Source organism: Musca autumnalis, unplaced genomic scaffold (assembly GCF_047663935.1).
Source record: "Musca autumnalis isolate F117 unplaced genomic scaffold, ASM4766393v1 scaffold_3, whole genome shotgun sequence".
Lineage (NCBI taxonomy): Eukaryota > Metazoa > Arthropoda > Insecta > Diptera > Muscidae > Musca > Musca autumnalis.
The window spans coordinates 47,227,269-47,244,896 of NW_027411866.1; the positions used below are offsets into that span (position 1 = coordinate 47,227,269).

At 36.3% G+C, this 17,628-nt stretch overlaps 1 protein-coding gene across 1 annotated transcript; it reads left to right on the forward strand.

Annotated features, from left to right (window-relative positions):
* The first annotated feature begins 3,275 nt into the window (after positions 1-3,275).
* LOC141398164 (uncharacterized) lies at positions 3,276-6,415 on the forward strand. The gene is made up of 2 exons (XM_073975397.1): positions 3,276-4,428; positions 6,366-6,415. The coding sequence occupies exons 1-2, from the start codon at positions 3,276-3,278 to the stop codon at positions 6,413-6,415; spliced, it is 1,203 nt and encodes a 400-aa protein (XP_073831498.1).
* Positions 6,416-17,628: the final 11,213 nt, after the last annotated feature.

Below are 17,628 nucleotides of genomic sequence, written 5' to 3' on the forward strand. Positions count from 1 at the left end.
TTGAACTTAGCCATACTGAAAACAAAAAGTAAATTTTCGTAAACTAAGAAATTAGGTGAACATTAAAATGACATTATTTTCGCGAAAATTTATATTTTTCAAGATTTATTGTTTTTGTACAGTCTCCAAACAAGATTAGCATTTAAAATTTTTAGATTGATTTTACATCTTTGCTCTTTAATAATGGTGATACATATCCTCCTTATGAAAATTATTTATGATAATTTTTAGGATTACTACAATTTCAATAGAGAAAAAGTCTATTTCCCCGTCGTTTCCCGACCATAGTTTCTTCTAATGTTTTATGCGCTTGAGTCTCAAATATCAGATTCAATCATAAAAAATTGCGCATATTTGCGCCATTCCGAAAAGATCTAATTTTTCTCAACTAAAATATGAAATATTTTTTTATATAGAATTGCGAGGTTTACTCACACTAAATTTTGTTCCGCCTTATAACCGGGACTCTTATTTATCAGACTAAACCAACACCTATCAAATATGTTTGCATTATTCAGAAACATTCACGGCTTTTCTCATGTGAATTGAGAAAAATTTAATATAAGTAAGTTTCAAAAAATAAAATTTGGAATGAAATATATGCATATGGGACTATGTTTACATCTGTACCGATTTGTTTGAAAATTGGCTCAATATTTTTTTAGGCTAGTTCAGGTTGCATGTCTCAAATTTCAGTGATTTTGTTGCATTTTTATCTCATATCAGATACGAATATATATGGAAGCTGCATCCAAATCTGGACCGATTTTCATTATTTTATATAGGATTAATCCTTGTACAGAAGATATGCTTTGTGCAAAATTGTATATCAATCCGACTATAAATGAGCTCTCTAGGGCTTTTGATCAAATTTTAACACAAATTCCCCTCTGTGATACGTAACAAAAACATGAAATCGACCGACAATGTGTGGGAGTTATATTCCTATATGAGCCGATCTCGAAATAATTTGTCAAATTTATTTTTAGACAAAATCCCGTCTCCCATTCCACATTTCATTGAAATTGAACATACATAGCAAGTTTTGTGCATAAAATACAGAAAAACAGCCGAAAATATATATGGGAGCTATATTCAAATCTGAACCGTTTTCGATATAATTTGTCCCATTTATTTCTAGAACGAATTCCGTCAAGCTTTCCAAATTTCAGTGAAAATGGACATATATAGTGTGTCCAAATCTGAACCGGTCTCGATATAATTTGGCACATTTATTTTTGGAAAAAATTCCTTTACACATCCCAAATTTCAGCGACATTGGACACCTATAGCGTGTTAGATGTATCAAATACAGAAAATCGGCCGAAAATATATATAGGAGCAATATCCAAATCTGAACCGATTTCGATATAATTTGGCACATTTATGTCTAGACCAAATCCCGTTACGCATTCCAAATTTCAGCGAAACTTGACATATATAGCGTGCTTGGTGCATAAAGTACAGGAAATCGGCCGAAAATATATATATGGGAGCTATATTCAAATCTGAACCGATCCCGGTATAATTTAGCACATTTATTTCTAGAACAAATTCCGTCAGACCCTCCAAATTTCAGCGAAATTGGAAATATATAGCGTGTTTGGTGCATCAAATGTGGAAAATCGGCCGAAAATATATATTGGAGCTACATCCAAATCTGAACCGATTTCGATATAATTCGGCACATTTATGTCTAGACCAAATCCCGTTACGCATTCCAAATTTCAGCGAAACTTGACATATATAGCGTGCTTGGTGCATAAAGTACAGGAAATCGGCCGAAAATATATATATGGGAGCTATATTCAAATCTGAACCGATCCCGGTATAATTTAGCACATTTATTTCTAGAACAAATTCCGTCAGACCCTCCAAATTTCAGCGAAATTGGACATATCTAGCGTGTTTGGTGCATCAAATGCGGAAAATCGGCCGAAAATATATATGGGAGCTATATCCAAATCTGAACCGATTTCGATGTAATTTGGCACGTTTATTTCTAGACCAAGTTCTATAACACATTCCAAATTTCAGCGAATTTGGACATATATAGCGTGTTTGGTGCATCAAATGCGGAAAATCGGCCGAAAATATATATGGGAGCTACATCCAAATCTGAACCGATTTCGATATAATTTGGCACATGTATTTCTAGACCAAGTTCAGTCACACGTTCTAAATTTTATTGAAATTGAATATAAATAGCGTGTTTGGTGCCTCAAATACATGAAATCGGCAGAAAATATATATAGGAGCTATATCCAAATCTGAACCGATTAAGATATAAATTGGCACATATATTTCTAGGCCAATATCCATCACACATTCTAAATTTCAGCCTAATTGGACATATATAGCGTGTTTGGTGGATAAAATAAGGAAATCGGCCGAAAGTATATGTATATGGGAGCTATATCCAAATCTGAACCAATCTCAATATAATTTGGCACATTTATTTCTAGAACAAATTCAGTCAGTCATTCAAAATTTCAGCGAAATTGGACATATATAGCGTGTTTGGTGCATAAAATAAGGAAGTCGGCCGAAAATATATGTGTATGGGAGCTATATCCAAATCTGAACCGATTTTGATATAATTTGGCACGTTTATTTCCAGACCAAGTTCAGTCACACATTCCAAATTTCATTGAAATTGGACATAAATAGCATGTTTGGTACATAAAATAAGGAAATCGGCCGAAAATATATGTATGTGGGAGCTATATCCAAATCTGAACCGATTTGAATATAATTTGGTAAATTTATTTCTACATCAAATTCCGTCACACATACAAAATTTGGAGATAGTATCTGTAATAGTTCTTAAGATATTTGCATACAAAATTTAAATTTTTTGGAGGTACCTCCGGTTTTGATGCTATATCTCCAGATCAGAGTGAAATTTCAAAAAATGATATAGCCTATTTTCATTCCAGGCCATGTAGCAATGTACCCTAAACAATTTGGCGACGAGGAGAAAATTAATAGTTAAAACAACAACGACATAATTTGTGGTTAAATAACCTAAAAAAAAGAAGAACAATGTTATATGTACATACATATAATTAAACTAAAATACTAAAAGAACAATTTAAAAAGAAAGTAACAAACGTTACCAAACAAATTTATAATTGGAAATAATTAAACATCAAATAGAGAATAAATTTCCAAACAAATTAAAAGCAAAATAAATTAAATAAAAAGCCACCACTAAATAAAAAAAAATAAACGCCAAACTAAATTAATAAAAACGAAAGTGGATGCCGTACAAGATGGAAGGTGAAGGCAATCACAGTTTTAATGCCAGCCAGATTGCTGTGTTCCAAACAGCAAATGTTTCGGAGTTTAACCCGAGTGTAGAGTCGTGGAGCGTGTGGAAAGAACGCTTGGAAATCCACTTTTGTGAAATAAATTGCACAGATGATAACGTGCGAAAATCAATTTTGTTGAAAGCGGTTGGTGCAGTGGCATACCAAGTGTTGCACAGTTTGTGTAGTCCCGAGAGCCCGGTTTCGAAGAAGTATGAAGATTTTTGTGAAATTTTGGACACACAATACACTCCACCGAAAATTGTGTTCAGTGAGCGGAAGAAGTTTCATGTGGCGACCAAAAATGATGGTGAATCTGTTGCAGAGTGGTACGCCAGAGTGAAGTCGTTGGCGCTTAATTGCAAATTTGGCGATCATTTGGAAGCCTTTGTGTTAAACCAATTTGTGATGGGCTTGCCAAATTTCATATTTGAAAGACTATGTGAAGAAGATGAAAGCTTAACAATGCAAGTGGCGCTACGGAAAGCGATGATAATGGAGACCAAAAGTATGTCAAGGGCAGCAGAGGCTGAGCAGAGTTCAGTGAACTATGTAAATAAGCAGAGATTGATGAAGAAAAATTATGGAAGTGCAAATGGCGGTAGTAATAGAAGCAGTGGTAGCAGCGGTAACAGAGGCGGTTCAAATGGCAGCGGCAGAGGCGATGGTAGCAGAGGGAATTTTGGCGGTGGCAGAGACAACAAATTTGAAAATGGTAGAAAACCTGTGTGCTCGCATTGTGGTTGGCGCAATCATAAGTCGCAGGCTTGTAAATACAAAGACAGCAAATGTCATTCTTGTGGTAAAATTGGACATCTTGCATCTGTTTGCTATAACAAAAAGAGAAGTGTCAATTATGTTTGTGAAGATGAGAATGATTTTGAAAATAATGATGTTTTTAATTACTCAATTTTTAGTGTGTCGGAGTGCAACTCTAGTGGAGTATATTCTCTTCCGGTTGTTATTGATGGTATTGAGTTGAAAGCTGTGTGTGATACAGGTGCTCCGTGTACGTTGTTGCCTAAGTCGTTCCTGGAGAAGAACAATATTAAGAAGATGCTTCGTCCATGTCTTGTGCCATACGTGGATTATAGTGGTGATAAGTTGAACCTAGTTGGTGAGTATGATGCCTCGGTTACTTTTCAAGGTAAAACAAAATCGATAGTTGTTGTTGTTGTAGATTCATCGAATCCTCCTTTGTTAGGTCGTACGTTTTTACGTTCATTTAATTTTGAATTGTTGCAAGTCAACAAAATTGATTGCTCAAACTCAAATTCTATGATTATTAATCAAATCAAAAACGAGTTTTCTGGTGTTTTTGAAGAAAAGTTGGGACAGTTTAATGTCACTAAAGTTTCGTTGAGAGTTGAGGAAAACGCAATTCCTATTTTTTGTAAACCGAGACCTTTACCTTTGGCTTGGAAGAGCAAGGTTGAAAACAAATTTAAAGATTTGATAAAATCCGGTGTTTTGGAACCGGTTGATAATTCTGATTGGGGAACTCCTTTAGTTCCAATTTTGAAGCCTAATGGCGATTTACGAATCTGTGGTGACTATAAGGTTACCCTTAACAAATGTTTATTGGATTTTAAATATCCGTTACCCAGAATTGATGAAATTTTTGCATCATTGCAGGGTGGTGAACTTTTCACGAAGCTTGATTTGTCAAATGCTTACAATCAACTTGTTTTGGATGATGAATCACAATTGTTATGTGCTTGGAGTACACATATTGGTACTTTAAAAGTAAAAAGATTACCTTTTGGTGTCAAAACAGCTGCGGCTATTTTTCAAAAAACTATGGAAAACCTTTTAAGGGATATTCCATATGTTGTTGTTTACCAGGATGACATTACAGTCACTGGTAGGAATATGCAAGAGCATATCAGAACTTTAAGACTGGTTCTTCAGAAGCTTCAATCATCTGGATTGAAACTAAATGTCAAGAAATCATTGTTTTTACAATCTGAAATATCCTATTTAGGATTTAATATTGACAGAAATGGTCTTCGTAAAAATAATGAGAGAATTTCGAGTGTGATTTCTGCTCCTATTCCCAAAAATGTTTCTGAGTTGAGAGCTTTTGTCGGTATGGCAAATTATTATTCAAAATTTATTAACAATTTTGCGCAAATTATGTCGCCATTTTATCATTTACTCAGTAAAGATGTAAAATTCGATTGGTCAGAAAGATGCAAAAAGTCTTATGATGAAATTAAGAAGGCTATAACCTCAGACCAAGTTTTGGTTCATTTTAATGCTGATCTGCCAATTGTTTTGACTACAGATGCATCAAATAATGCTGTAGCTGGGATTTTATCTCATAAATTTTCTGATGGTTTAAGACCAATTGCTTTTGTTTCAAGAGCTTTGTCAAAAAGTGAACGAAATTATAGCACTCTTGAGAAAGAGGCTTTATCAATTGTGTTTTGTGTTACAAAACTTCGCCAATATTTATTGGGAAATCCATTCGTTTTACGAACGGATCATCGTCCACTTTTATGTTTGTTTGGTAGCAACAAAGGTTTGCCTATAATGGCTTCAGCGCGGATGCAACGCTGGGCATTAATCCTTTCAGGATTTGTTTATACAATTGAACACGTCAAAGGTGTTAAAAATGAAGCGGATTGCATTTCAAGAATGCCTCAGAAATGTTTTGAATCAAAGAATAATGAAAATTCTTACGTAAATTTTATTGAAAATCAAGAAAATAACTTGAATTTAAATTTCAAAGATATATCTCGTGAGACACGAAGAGACCCAATTTTGTCAAAAGTTGCCGACTTTGTTTTAGAAGGCACTTTAGTTAATTGTCATGACGACAATCTTTTACCTTATCGTGAAAAGTATACTCAACTTTCAGTTGAGTATGGATGTATTTTGTGGGGATATCGGAAAATAGTTCCTAAAACCCTAAGATCAAAAATTTTGGAAGAACTTCATCGTTCTCATTTGGGTATTGTCAAAACCAAAGCACTTGCCAGATCTTATGTATGGTGGCCTGGTCTTGACAAAGATATTGAACATTTGATTTCAAATTGTATTTCATGTCAGAAACTTCAATCAAGTCCCGAAAAAAGCACATTAATTCCATGGATGCCTAGTGATTCAGTGTGGAGTAGAATTCACATTGATTTTGCTGGCCCAATCAAAAATTTTTACTTTTTAATTGTTGTTGACTCTTTTTCAAAGTTTGTTGAAGTGTTCAAAACTAAAGATATGACAACAAATTTCACAATTTCGAAGCTAAGAGAGATGTTTTCACGCTATGGACTGGTTGATACCATTGTAAGTGACAATGGATCACAGTTCACTTCTCATGAATTTCAAAAATTTTTATCGTTGAATGGTATTAAACACATATTAACTGCTCCTGGACATCCATCTACGAATGGACAGGCAGAAAATTTTGTAAAAACGTTCAAAAAGTCTATTTTGGCCAATTTGGACCAAAATAAAGATTCAAATTTAGACCAAATTTTATGTCGTTTTCTGATGGACTACCGAAACATGGTACATTGTAGCACTGGTGAGTCACAAAAACACGTTTTTCACTTCTCAAACCTCCTAAAACAAAGGAAAGACTCATGAATTCACAACAACACAACATTTTAAACCATAAAGGTAACCGTGACATCCAGTTTTGCGAAGGTCAGGAAGTTATGGTGCGTGATTATCGTAATCCTAACAAACCTAGTTGGACTCAAGCAACCATAAAACATCAACTAGGACCTCAATCTTATTCCTGCATTTTAAATCACAACAATTATGTCATAAAACGAGATCTTGACCAAATCCGAGGACAACGTAGACAACAAAATCAACACGTCATTGAGCCTGATTTACAATCACATGTAAATAATGATAATTCTTCACTTGTTGTTAATGAAAATCATGCTCCAGAAGAGATTATGCAACCTAGAAGAGAACTCAGACCAAGAGAAGGAGGTAGAGTTGTGAAGAAAAATTAAAATAATAATTCAATCAATTGTTTTAAAAATTTTTAAATTTTCCTTTAAAATGTCATATAATATGATCTCATAATTTAAAAAAAAAACGATTTATATTAAAAATTGTTTCATAAGTTGTTTTATCATTATATATTTTTATGATTCAATCATTAAGTCAACAACTAAATATGAATTCAAAATAATGTTGTTTATTTGTTATTTACATTCGGTGAATTTATATTGTACATAAATATTCATATTTTTCAATTTTATATTTATTGCCAACTTTAGGGGGAGCATATAGAGTATTTGTATTTACGTTCCACACTAATACATATTTCAGTACGATCCATCCTAATGTGCAGTATGTGATCTTCTTCTTCTTCTTTTAATTACTGTATGCAGTTACAAGTATCATTTACTCTCACTCTCATCTATTTATCTCTGAGTGATAAAGATACATGGTAACATGTATATGCATACACACATAAACGTACATATATAACCACTTGTTAGTTTTAAGCTAGTTATGTTTGTTGATGCAAAATAAAAGAACATTAAGCATTTGGATTCGAAGCAGAGAAGTTTCTTTTGTGTAAATACACTACAAGTAAGATCTGTTTAGCGGTTTTCGAGTCTATAAGGCACAAACAAACAAACAGACAGACAAACAAATTTCAATTTTATATATATAGAAGATAGTATGTTTTTCAAAGTGGTTTGTGCGTGAACTTTTTTAATAATTAAATGGAATGAAGGTTTTTTATGGCATTAATAGGCAAAATTTCATTCATTCTCTCTAAAGGGCATCATTTTTGACAATAAACGTCAAAAAGTCATAACCCCAATATGCATACATGCATTGCATAAGACTAACCATATCAAATAATTTATTCATGCTGTTTTTATACCCTCCACCATAGTATGGAGGGTATATTAAGTTTGTCATTCTGTTTGTAACACATCGAACTAATCATTTGCGACCCTATAAAGTATATATATTTTTGATCAGGATAAAATTCTAAGACGATCTAGCCATGTCCGTCTGTCCGTCTGTCTGTCCGTCTGTCCGTCTGTTGTAATCACTCTAGCGTCCGCAATAATTGAGATAGAGTGCTGAAATTTTGCAGCCGAGGGTCTTTTTTCCATAGGCAGGTCAAGTTCGAAGATGGGTTATATCGGTCCACTTTTTGGTATAGCCCCCATATAACGGTACCTCCGGATTTGAGGTATTTTGACGTTCTTCGCCACATTTGCAGACCGAATTAGCTATAATTTGGCACTTAGGGTTCCTAGTGATCAACAAACTTATATCCCAAAGGATATGGGCATAGGTCCATGTTTTGGTATAGCCCCCATATAACGGTACCTCCCGATTTTCGGTATTTTGAGAATTTTAGCCACAATTTGTAACCGAAATATCTGCAATTTGACATTTGAGGTTCTCAGTGGTCATGAAATATCTCCACCAAACATCGTCAACATAGGTCCATGTTTTGGTATAGCCCCCATATAACGGTACCTCCCGATTTTCGGTATTTTGAGAGTTGTAGCCACAATTTGTAACCGAAATATCTGCAATTTGACATTTGAGGTTCTCAGTGGTCACGAAATATCTCCACCAAACATCGTCAACATAGGTCCATGTTTTGGTATAGCCCCCATATAACGGTACCTTCCGATTTTCGGTATTTTGAGAAATTTATCTAAAATTTTTAACCGAACTAGCTGTAATTTGCCATTTGAGGTTCTCAGTAGTCATGAAATATCTCCGCCAAGCATCGTCAACATAGGTCCATGTTTTGGTATAGCCCCCATATAACGGTATCTCCCGATTTTCGGTATTTTGAGAATTTTAGCTGCAATTTTTAACCGAACACATTTTTTTAGATTAGATCAGATAACACTGTGCAACAAAATGGAGGTGAAAGCCTGGGGCACGGAAAATTCCTCTTGGGGAAGAAAGGCCTTGGTGAGTATATTATGAACCCCGAAGGACAGATCCGCCGTGAGTCGAACTTCCGCCTTATGGCATGATGAAATTTTTGTTAAAGACCCTGTGGGCCATCAGGAATTAGCGTTATATCTTTGTTTACTGTTGCTTAAGTGCTCTACAAAAACAACAAACAAAGATATAATGCTAATTCATGATAGCTTACAGGGTCTCTTGCAAAAATTTCCTCACGCCATAACGCGGAAGTTCGAATCACGGCGCAGCTGTCCTTAGGGGTTTTTAATATACACACACCAAGGGCTTTCATCTCCAAAAGGAATTATCTCTGTCCCAACATTTGTGTTCACAGTGTAATTTAAGCAATAGCGGGAGGCAGTAGAAGTCTATCCATTATCGAAAAGTTGTCCCACCTAAAACTGTAAAAGGACCCTAATTATTTCATTTTAATTAAGACTATTTTATGGTGGAGGGTATAAAAAGTTCGGCCCGGCCGAACTTAACGACCTTTTACTTGTTGTTTTTCTTTTTGTGGGATTTCAAGATAAAATGTGAAACCAGACTATAATAGTGTAATTGGAGTGTGATAACACATACTTACATACGTATATGTTCATTTTTTCATAATTAAATTAAAAACTCATTTGCATAAAACAACAACAACAAATATTACCTTCAGCATATCTGTCAACAAACTAAACAAGCATGCGATAGCCTTCTAAGCAAATTGTTTTCAATGAATGGGAAATTATTTTTAATTAGTTTTTAATAAATGTAAAACGTAGAGAGAAAGATATACCTTACACATGCATACCCACAGATGTGATTGTGCATGTGCATATGCAATAAATGTTACAAAACTAATTAGTAATTCTAAGAAAAAAATAATAAAAATAAAATGGCATAAACTAATTTTTCACCAACTTTAGAAATAGTCATTAAATTACATTCTGCGTAAAAAACTTTAAATAAATATTATTTCAACTTTCCATAAATACCAGATCCTTCAACATACAAGTAAAAAATAAGATTTCAATATACTTTTTCAATATTTTTAGGATCCCATTGACCAATGTCTAAACCTTTTCAAGTTGTGAGTGGAGTAAGACAAGGTTGCTTGTCATCAAAGACGTATTATCTGCAACTCCGTTTGACCTTACTTACTTACGTAGATGGCTTTTATACTAAACAGAACGTCTTGTTCCATAAGCCGAAATAAGAATAGATTTCCAAACGCACCGATCTTTTGCCTTACTTCTCCAATTTTGGACGCCATGTTTTGTGATATCTTCTTCAACTTGGTCTTTCCATCGGGGCGTATACCGTCGAGTGGCTCGTATTCAAATGCCTTTTAGGCGGGGGCATCTTTATCCATCCTGCTGACATGGCCAAACCAACGCAATCGTTGTAGTTCGATACGTTTTACTATATCGATGTCGGTCGGCTGGTATAGCTCGTGGTTCATACGACGTCGGTATTCACCTTCAACGCATATTTGGTCCATAAATCTTTCGGAGAATTTTTCTCTCAAACACACCAAGTTCTGCCTCATCTGCTTTCGCAAGTACTCATGCTCCAGATCCATACATAAGAACGGGTAGTATCAATGTCCGGTAAAGTGTAAGTTTTGTTTGACGAAAGGTGGTTTTGCTTTTAAACTGTTTATTTAGACCAAAGTAGTATCTGTTGGCCAATATTATTCTTCTCTTTATTTCAAGTCTTTGGTTTTATTTATGGCGGTACCGAGGTAGATAAAGTCCTTTACTATCTCAAATTTATAATTATCAACATCCACAGTTGGTCCGAGTCTACTGGACGATTTGCGTGTTGATAGCATAAACTTCGTCTTATCGCCGTTGACTGCCAGACCCACTTTGGCAGACTCTTTTTCAATTTTTTCAAAGGTGGCTGTTACGGCTCGCGCTGATCTAGCTATTATGTCTATGTCGTCTGCGTATGCAAGCAACGTTACATCTTTATTGTATATCGTGCTGTTTTTGTCTCTGGCCGTATATATAATCGCATCTCGTATGACCTTTTCCAGTAGGATATTAAATAGGTCACACGATAGACTGTCACCTTGTCTAAAACCTCGTTTTGTGCCGAAAGGCTCGGAGAGGTTCTCTTCTATTTTAACCGCTGATCTTGCGCCAGCCAATGTCATCCTGCATAGTCGAATTAGTTTTGCAGGGATGCCAAACTCAGACATGGCTTGAAACACCTTTGCTCTAATTGGGCTGTCGAACGCGGCCTTATGGTCGACGAATAGGTGGTATGTGTCGATCTGTCTTTCGTGGGTCGTCTCCAATATTTGGCGCAGTGTGAAGATTTGGTCAATTGTCGACTTACCAGGTCTAAAACCGCATTGGTATGACCCGATTATTTCATTGACCATGGGTTTTAACCTCTCACACAGTATGCTTGAAAACACTTTATATGCGATGGGATGGTGACCTATACCTCGGTAATTTGCACAAACCGTTTTGTACGGGACATAGTAGGCTGAGGTTCCAGTCGTTGGGTATGCTTTCTTCCTGCCAAATTAGCTGATGCATACTCCTTACCAGCATTTCGCCACTGGTCTTGAACAATTCGGCGGGAAGTCCATCAGCTCCTGCTGCTTATTGTTTTTCAGCCGATTAATGGCTGTCGTAACCTCGCTTTGCCTAGGTGGTAGACATTCAACATTGTCATTTACGATTGGTTCTGGGGTATCTTCATCGCCATCCATATTCGTACGCTACCTGTATCAGTTACCAGATTCCCTTGGTCATCTTTGCTGGAGAATGTGCCTGCACCATATCCTTCAGTCTGGTGTTTTACACTCTGGTAAAATTTTCGGACTTCATTCTGGCTCCTGAACATCTCGAGTTTCTCACACTCACGATTTTCTTGCTCCTTCTTTTTTCTCCTGAAAATACACTTTTCCTCTCTCCTCTTCTCCCGATAAGTTTCTTTCGTTTTTCGCGTTGCTACTGAATGCAATGTTGCTCTATATGCCGCGTTCTTTTCTGCTGTAGCTTTTTAGGTAGAGGTTTTTGGTACCCAAGTATGATTTTTTCGGCAGTCTGAAGGGAGTGGGCTATTCTTTACCAACGTGCTCTTACATTATACAGTTGAGCGGAGCAGGCTTGTGCTGTCTGTTGTGTTTGTAGCTTCTCGACATCCAGCTTCCGTCCTGTGTTAGATCACACTTTTGCCGCAACATTAAGACGAGTGCGTACCTTGGCTGCTACAAGGAAATGGTCCGAATCGATGTTCGCACCTCGAATCTATCGGACATCTAACACACTGTACGAGTGAGTGTCTTCCATCTATCACAACATGATCAATCTGATTTTTTGTTTTCCCATCCGGGGATATCCACGTAGCCTTGTGTATGTCGAGGTGTGGGAATCTGGTGCTGCTCACTACCATGTTCTTTGCCGCTACAAAATCAACCAACCTCATTCCGTTGTCGGATGTTACCTCATGAAGACTGAATTTGCCGACCAATTTTGTACATTAAAATCTCCTAGAACAATCTTAATGTCGTGGCCAGGGCAGCGGTCATAAACTCTCTCTAGGCGCTCGAAGAATATATCCTTGGTCTGTTCGTCTTTCTCTTCGGTCGGAGCATGGGCGCAGATGAGACTGATCTTAAAAAACTTTGCTTTTATACGGATTTTGGCAATTCTCTCATCAACCGGAGTAAACTGGATACAAGATTTTTAAGCCTCCGGTTTACCATGAATCCAACACCTAGCTCATGCTTCGTTTCATGGCAGCTATAATACATTGCGTAATAGTTTGTGATCTTTACGTCTGTGCGATTCCATCGCACTTCCTGTAAGGCGATAATATCAGCATTGTACTTGTCAAGTACATCCGCCAAAGCGTAAACTGCGCCTACTCTGTAAAGAATTCCAGGTGCAGATTCGCAGATCATGGTCCTTTATACGTTTGCGGGGGTCTTCAACTGTAGGGGGTTTGTTTTTCTCCTTTTTCTTTGTTTTTTCATAGTAAGCTGTTTCGACGGGGTGAGTTACTAGCCCAACGCCCAATCCAAGTTTTTATCGTTCTTATGGGTGAACGCGCGGCACATGTTAGCTCACTACCTTTAACGGGCGTTAAAGGCAGCTCCCCAGGTGACACCACGGGGAGGTCAGTGTCCACTTGAGGTGAATGAGGGACCAAGATAAGTCCTGGGCTTTGCCATGTTAAAGCCGGTCAAGACCGTTCCTTGGTATCATTCATCCCCTTCGTCACCCACTCCGTTTGACCGGAAAGGTATAAAATGCCGAATCGATGGGACATTTTTAAATTATTTGACCTATGCAGATGAAATATGCCTACTGTCAAACAGAGCTAGAGACTTAACACAAACCTCCAAGATAACCTGAGAGGCACAGGCCTACAGATAAATTCAGCAAAAACCAAATACATGAGTATTAAGACAAACAATGAACAACAGTTACACGCAGGAGGTCAATGCTTCGTCTCAGTAGACCAATTCTGTTATTTGGGAAGCTTCGAAGCAAAGATTAGTAAAGCTTAAGCAGCATTTGGAATGATGGCACCGATTTGGCAAAACAACAGCTTAAGTCTACGAACAAAGCTCCGTATATTCGAATCCAATGTCAAATCCGTGTTGCTGTACGGATGTACGACGTGGAAGGTCACCAACGGCGTTATAAAACGACTACAAGTCTTTATTAATCGCTGTCTTCGCCGGATTCTACGTATATTTTGGCCGCGTGTAATAACGAACGCAGAGCGGATGACTATGAAATGTAAATATCCGCCGGTAAAATATACAGCCGCACTGTTTACCACTGCTGGACTGCTGAAATTAAGTTTCGCTGAACATAGATAGATATTGGGTGTAATACCTTATAGCTTATTAAAGTAGTTTGCGTCCTCAAAGTCATCAATTAGCTGACAGAAAGCACTCGGTGTGTTGACAACAAAACCTTGTTAAACTCTTACGGACGATTTTTAAAATCTGCCAGAATGACATCATAAATACATTCACGTTAATTGAAAGATATAAAGGGTGTTTTTTAACATAGATAGAACTTTAAATTGTAAAAAGTAACACAAAAAATTAAATTTTGATGAAACTTTTTTTTTATTTGTTTCAGTATACCCTGACAAATCATCATGAATAGACTCACGCTTGAACAACGCTACGAAATTATCCAAATTTACTTTGCAAATCAGTCGTCGATTCGCAAATGACAAATGGCAAATGACCCGTTGTTTTATCGCAAAATTGTGTTCAGCGATGAGGCGCATTTTTGGCTTAACGGGTTTGTTAATAAGCAAAATTGCCGCATATGGAGTGAGACCAATCCACAAGAGACCCTACAGACTCCATTACATCCAGAAAAATGCACCGTATGGTGCGGTTTTCACGCTGGTGGCATCATCGGACCTTATTTCTTCAAAAATGAGGCCGGAGCTCGCGATACGGTCAATGGAGATCGTTACCGCACCATAATCAATGATTTTTTGTTTGAAAATATGGATAACATTGATCCGGAGGAGATGTGGTTTCAACAGGATGGCGCTACGTGCCATACGGCGAACGCAACCATCGACTTATTGAAATCAAAATTTGGCGAAAAGTTGATTTCGAGAAGTGGACCTGTCAATTGGCCTCCAAGGTCGTGCGATTTGACACCTCTCGATTATTTCCTGTGGGGCTACGTGAAGTCACTGGTTTATGCTGATAAACCAGCAACAAAAAGTGGCCAAAAATTGGACGTCCAGAATGCACTTCGTCAAGAACAGCGCGGTGCCCATATGCCCGAAATCATTTTCAAATGTTAATGTCACGTATTGATCTTTCGAATAAAAAAAAATTTGATTACAATTTAATTTTTTGTGTTATTTTTTACAATTTCAAGTTCTATCGGGCTTAAAAAAACACCCTTTATATTTTTTCTTTAAAAATGGGTGGTGGTGTCGATATCATATGATCGGCCCGTTTTTTTGTAGTCCTTTCTATCTACCTATACCATAAATCTTATGGCTACATCCACGTTAATTGAAAGAGATTATTCTTTAAAAAAGGGTAGTGGTATCGATTTCATAAGATCTGCTCGTTCTTTTGTAGTCCTTTCTATCTACCTGTACCATAAATCTTATGGCTATGGAGGGTAGGGCTATAATTAAGTAAGAACGGCGTAGAGTTCGGCCCGGCCGAACTTGTTATACCCTCCACCAGGAGTTGTATTGAAGTACAATGGAACAATTAGTTTCCTTTCGTTTATGAAGAAGACTAAATACGAAATTTCAGCAAGTTCGGTAAAAGAATGTGGCTAACATTCAAAATACCAAAAACCGGGTGGTATAGTTCTATAGGTATAGCTCATATTCAATACCAAACATCCTAGGAGCAATATAAACGTTTGTACCAAATTATAAGGCTCTATCTTTAAAATTGCGAGCTGTATCTTGATTTCAACAGACGGACTGGCATACTTTATTGAGTCTCCGACAAATATTTCGATGTGTTTCAAATGGAATTACAAATTTAATTATACCCACCATATTATGGTGGAGGGCATAAAAAAATCAAAAGTATATATAAACCAGTAAGGAAAGGATCAAAGTCGGGCGGGGCCGACTATATGATACCCTACACCACTGTGAATATGTAAAATATAAATCGGAGCTATATCCAGATCTAAACCGATTTTGAAATAATTTGGCACATTTATTTCCAGACCGAATTCAGTCACACATTCCAAATATCATTGAAATCCGACTTATATAGCGTGTTTGGAGCAGCAAATACGCGAAATCGGCCGAAAATATATATGGGTGCTATATCCAAATCTGAACCGATTTCGATATAATTTGGCACATTTATTTCTATACTGAATTCAGTCACACATTCCAAATTTCATCGAAATCGGAAATATATAGCGTGTTTGGTACAGAAAATACGTGAAATCGGCCGAAAATATATATGGGAGCTATATCCAAATCTGAACCGATTTCTATATAATTTGGCACACTTATTTCTATACCAAATTCAGTCAAACATTCTAAATTTCATTAAAATCGGACGTATATAGCGTGATTGGTACATCGCATACGTGTAATCGGGCGAACATATATATGGGAGCTATATCCAAATCTGAACCGATTTCGATATAATTTGGCACATTTATTTTTAGACCAAATTCAGTCACACATTCCAAATTTCATCGAAATCGGACATATATAGCGTGTGTGTTACAGAAAATACGTGAAATCGGCCGAAAATATATATGGGGGCTATACCAAAACTTGGACCGATATAGCCCATCTTCGAACTTGATCTTCCGACGGCTAAAAAAATGGTATTCCCCAATTTTCAGCGAAATCGGTCAACAAATGCGACCTGTATGTTGCGAACGGACGGACATGCATAAATCGACTCAGAAAGAGATTCTATGTATATCCCTAGAAGGAACTATGGGTCTATCTCGTTTCCTTTTGTATGTTACATACAAATGCACTAACACATAATACCCCTTACCACATAGTGGTGTAGGGTATAAAAACGCCAACGTTATAAATTTTTGAACAGCATTTATTTTATTTTTATTATTCTAAATAAATACAGCGTATTATAAAAATTGTCCACTATGGCGTATACGTTTTGGCAATACGTATACTTTCAGTTGTACCACAAATATTGCTCTTCTTATTTACTCTGAAAACATTAAATCCAATGCATTATGAATGATATTCCCCTCCTCTGCCAAAACATGTGAAATCATTTCATAATCTGAGAAACCACCATAAACTGTCTCATTTTCAAAAGGTAATAAATCCCTTGTTCTTTTTGAGCTTCTATTGAAAGTGCAAATTCATTCTATTTAATATTTGTTCAACCTAAACCACAATCTTATATCAACAACAACTTCTTTAAAATGTGACCTTATTCGTTGGCATTTAGAGCAAAACCATGGTAAATGTTTGAATAGGATAAACTTAAATTCTTTATGGTTCTTCCAATGAAAAATCATAACTCAAAAGAACAACAGAACAGAGTAGAATTTTCTAAACTCTTCTCATTAAGAAATGAATTATTAAGAGAGAATTTTAGTGTAGGTGGGAAACAAGAAAAGGCAACTTTTTTTGTAGTGATTGTTTTTTTTTTTTTTTAAAGAAGAACAACTAAATCTTGTTGTTCACTTCACCTATTTGCCCAGTCATAACTAAAAGTACCAAAATTAAGGTTAGATGTTTTTAACCGAAAATTTTATTTTTTTATTAATAGAGGTCCATATTTTCTTGTGAAAAAGAGATTTTCAGGAATGGTTTAGAAGTATTTGGTTTGTCTACAAACTAACGAAGTATGAAAATGTCTTTGTTTAATAAACTATTCGGGCCTAACAAATTGTATAAACAAATGTTCTTGCATTCCCTTTTTGCG

Excerpts from the sequence above, each read along its gene's own strand:
- LOC141398164 (XM_073975397.1), top strand. The coding sequence starts at position 3,276 with ATGGAAGGTGAAGGCAATCACAGTTTTAATGCCAGCCAGATTGCTGTG. Across the intron at positions 4,429-6,365 it reads TGATAAGTTGAACCTAGTTG|AAACTTCAATCAAGTCCCGA; the intron begins GTGAGTATGATG and ends ATTTCATGTCAG.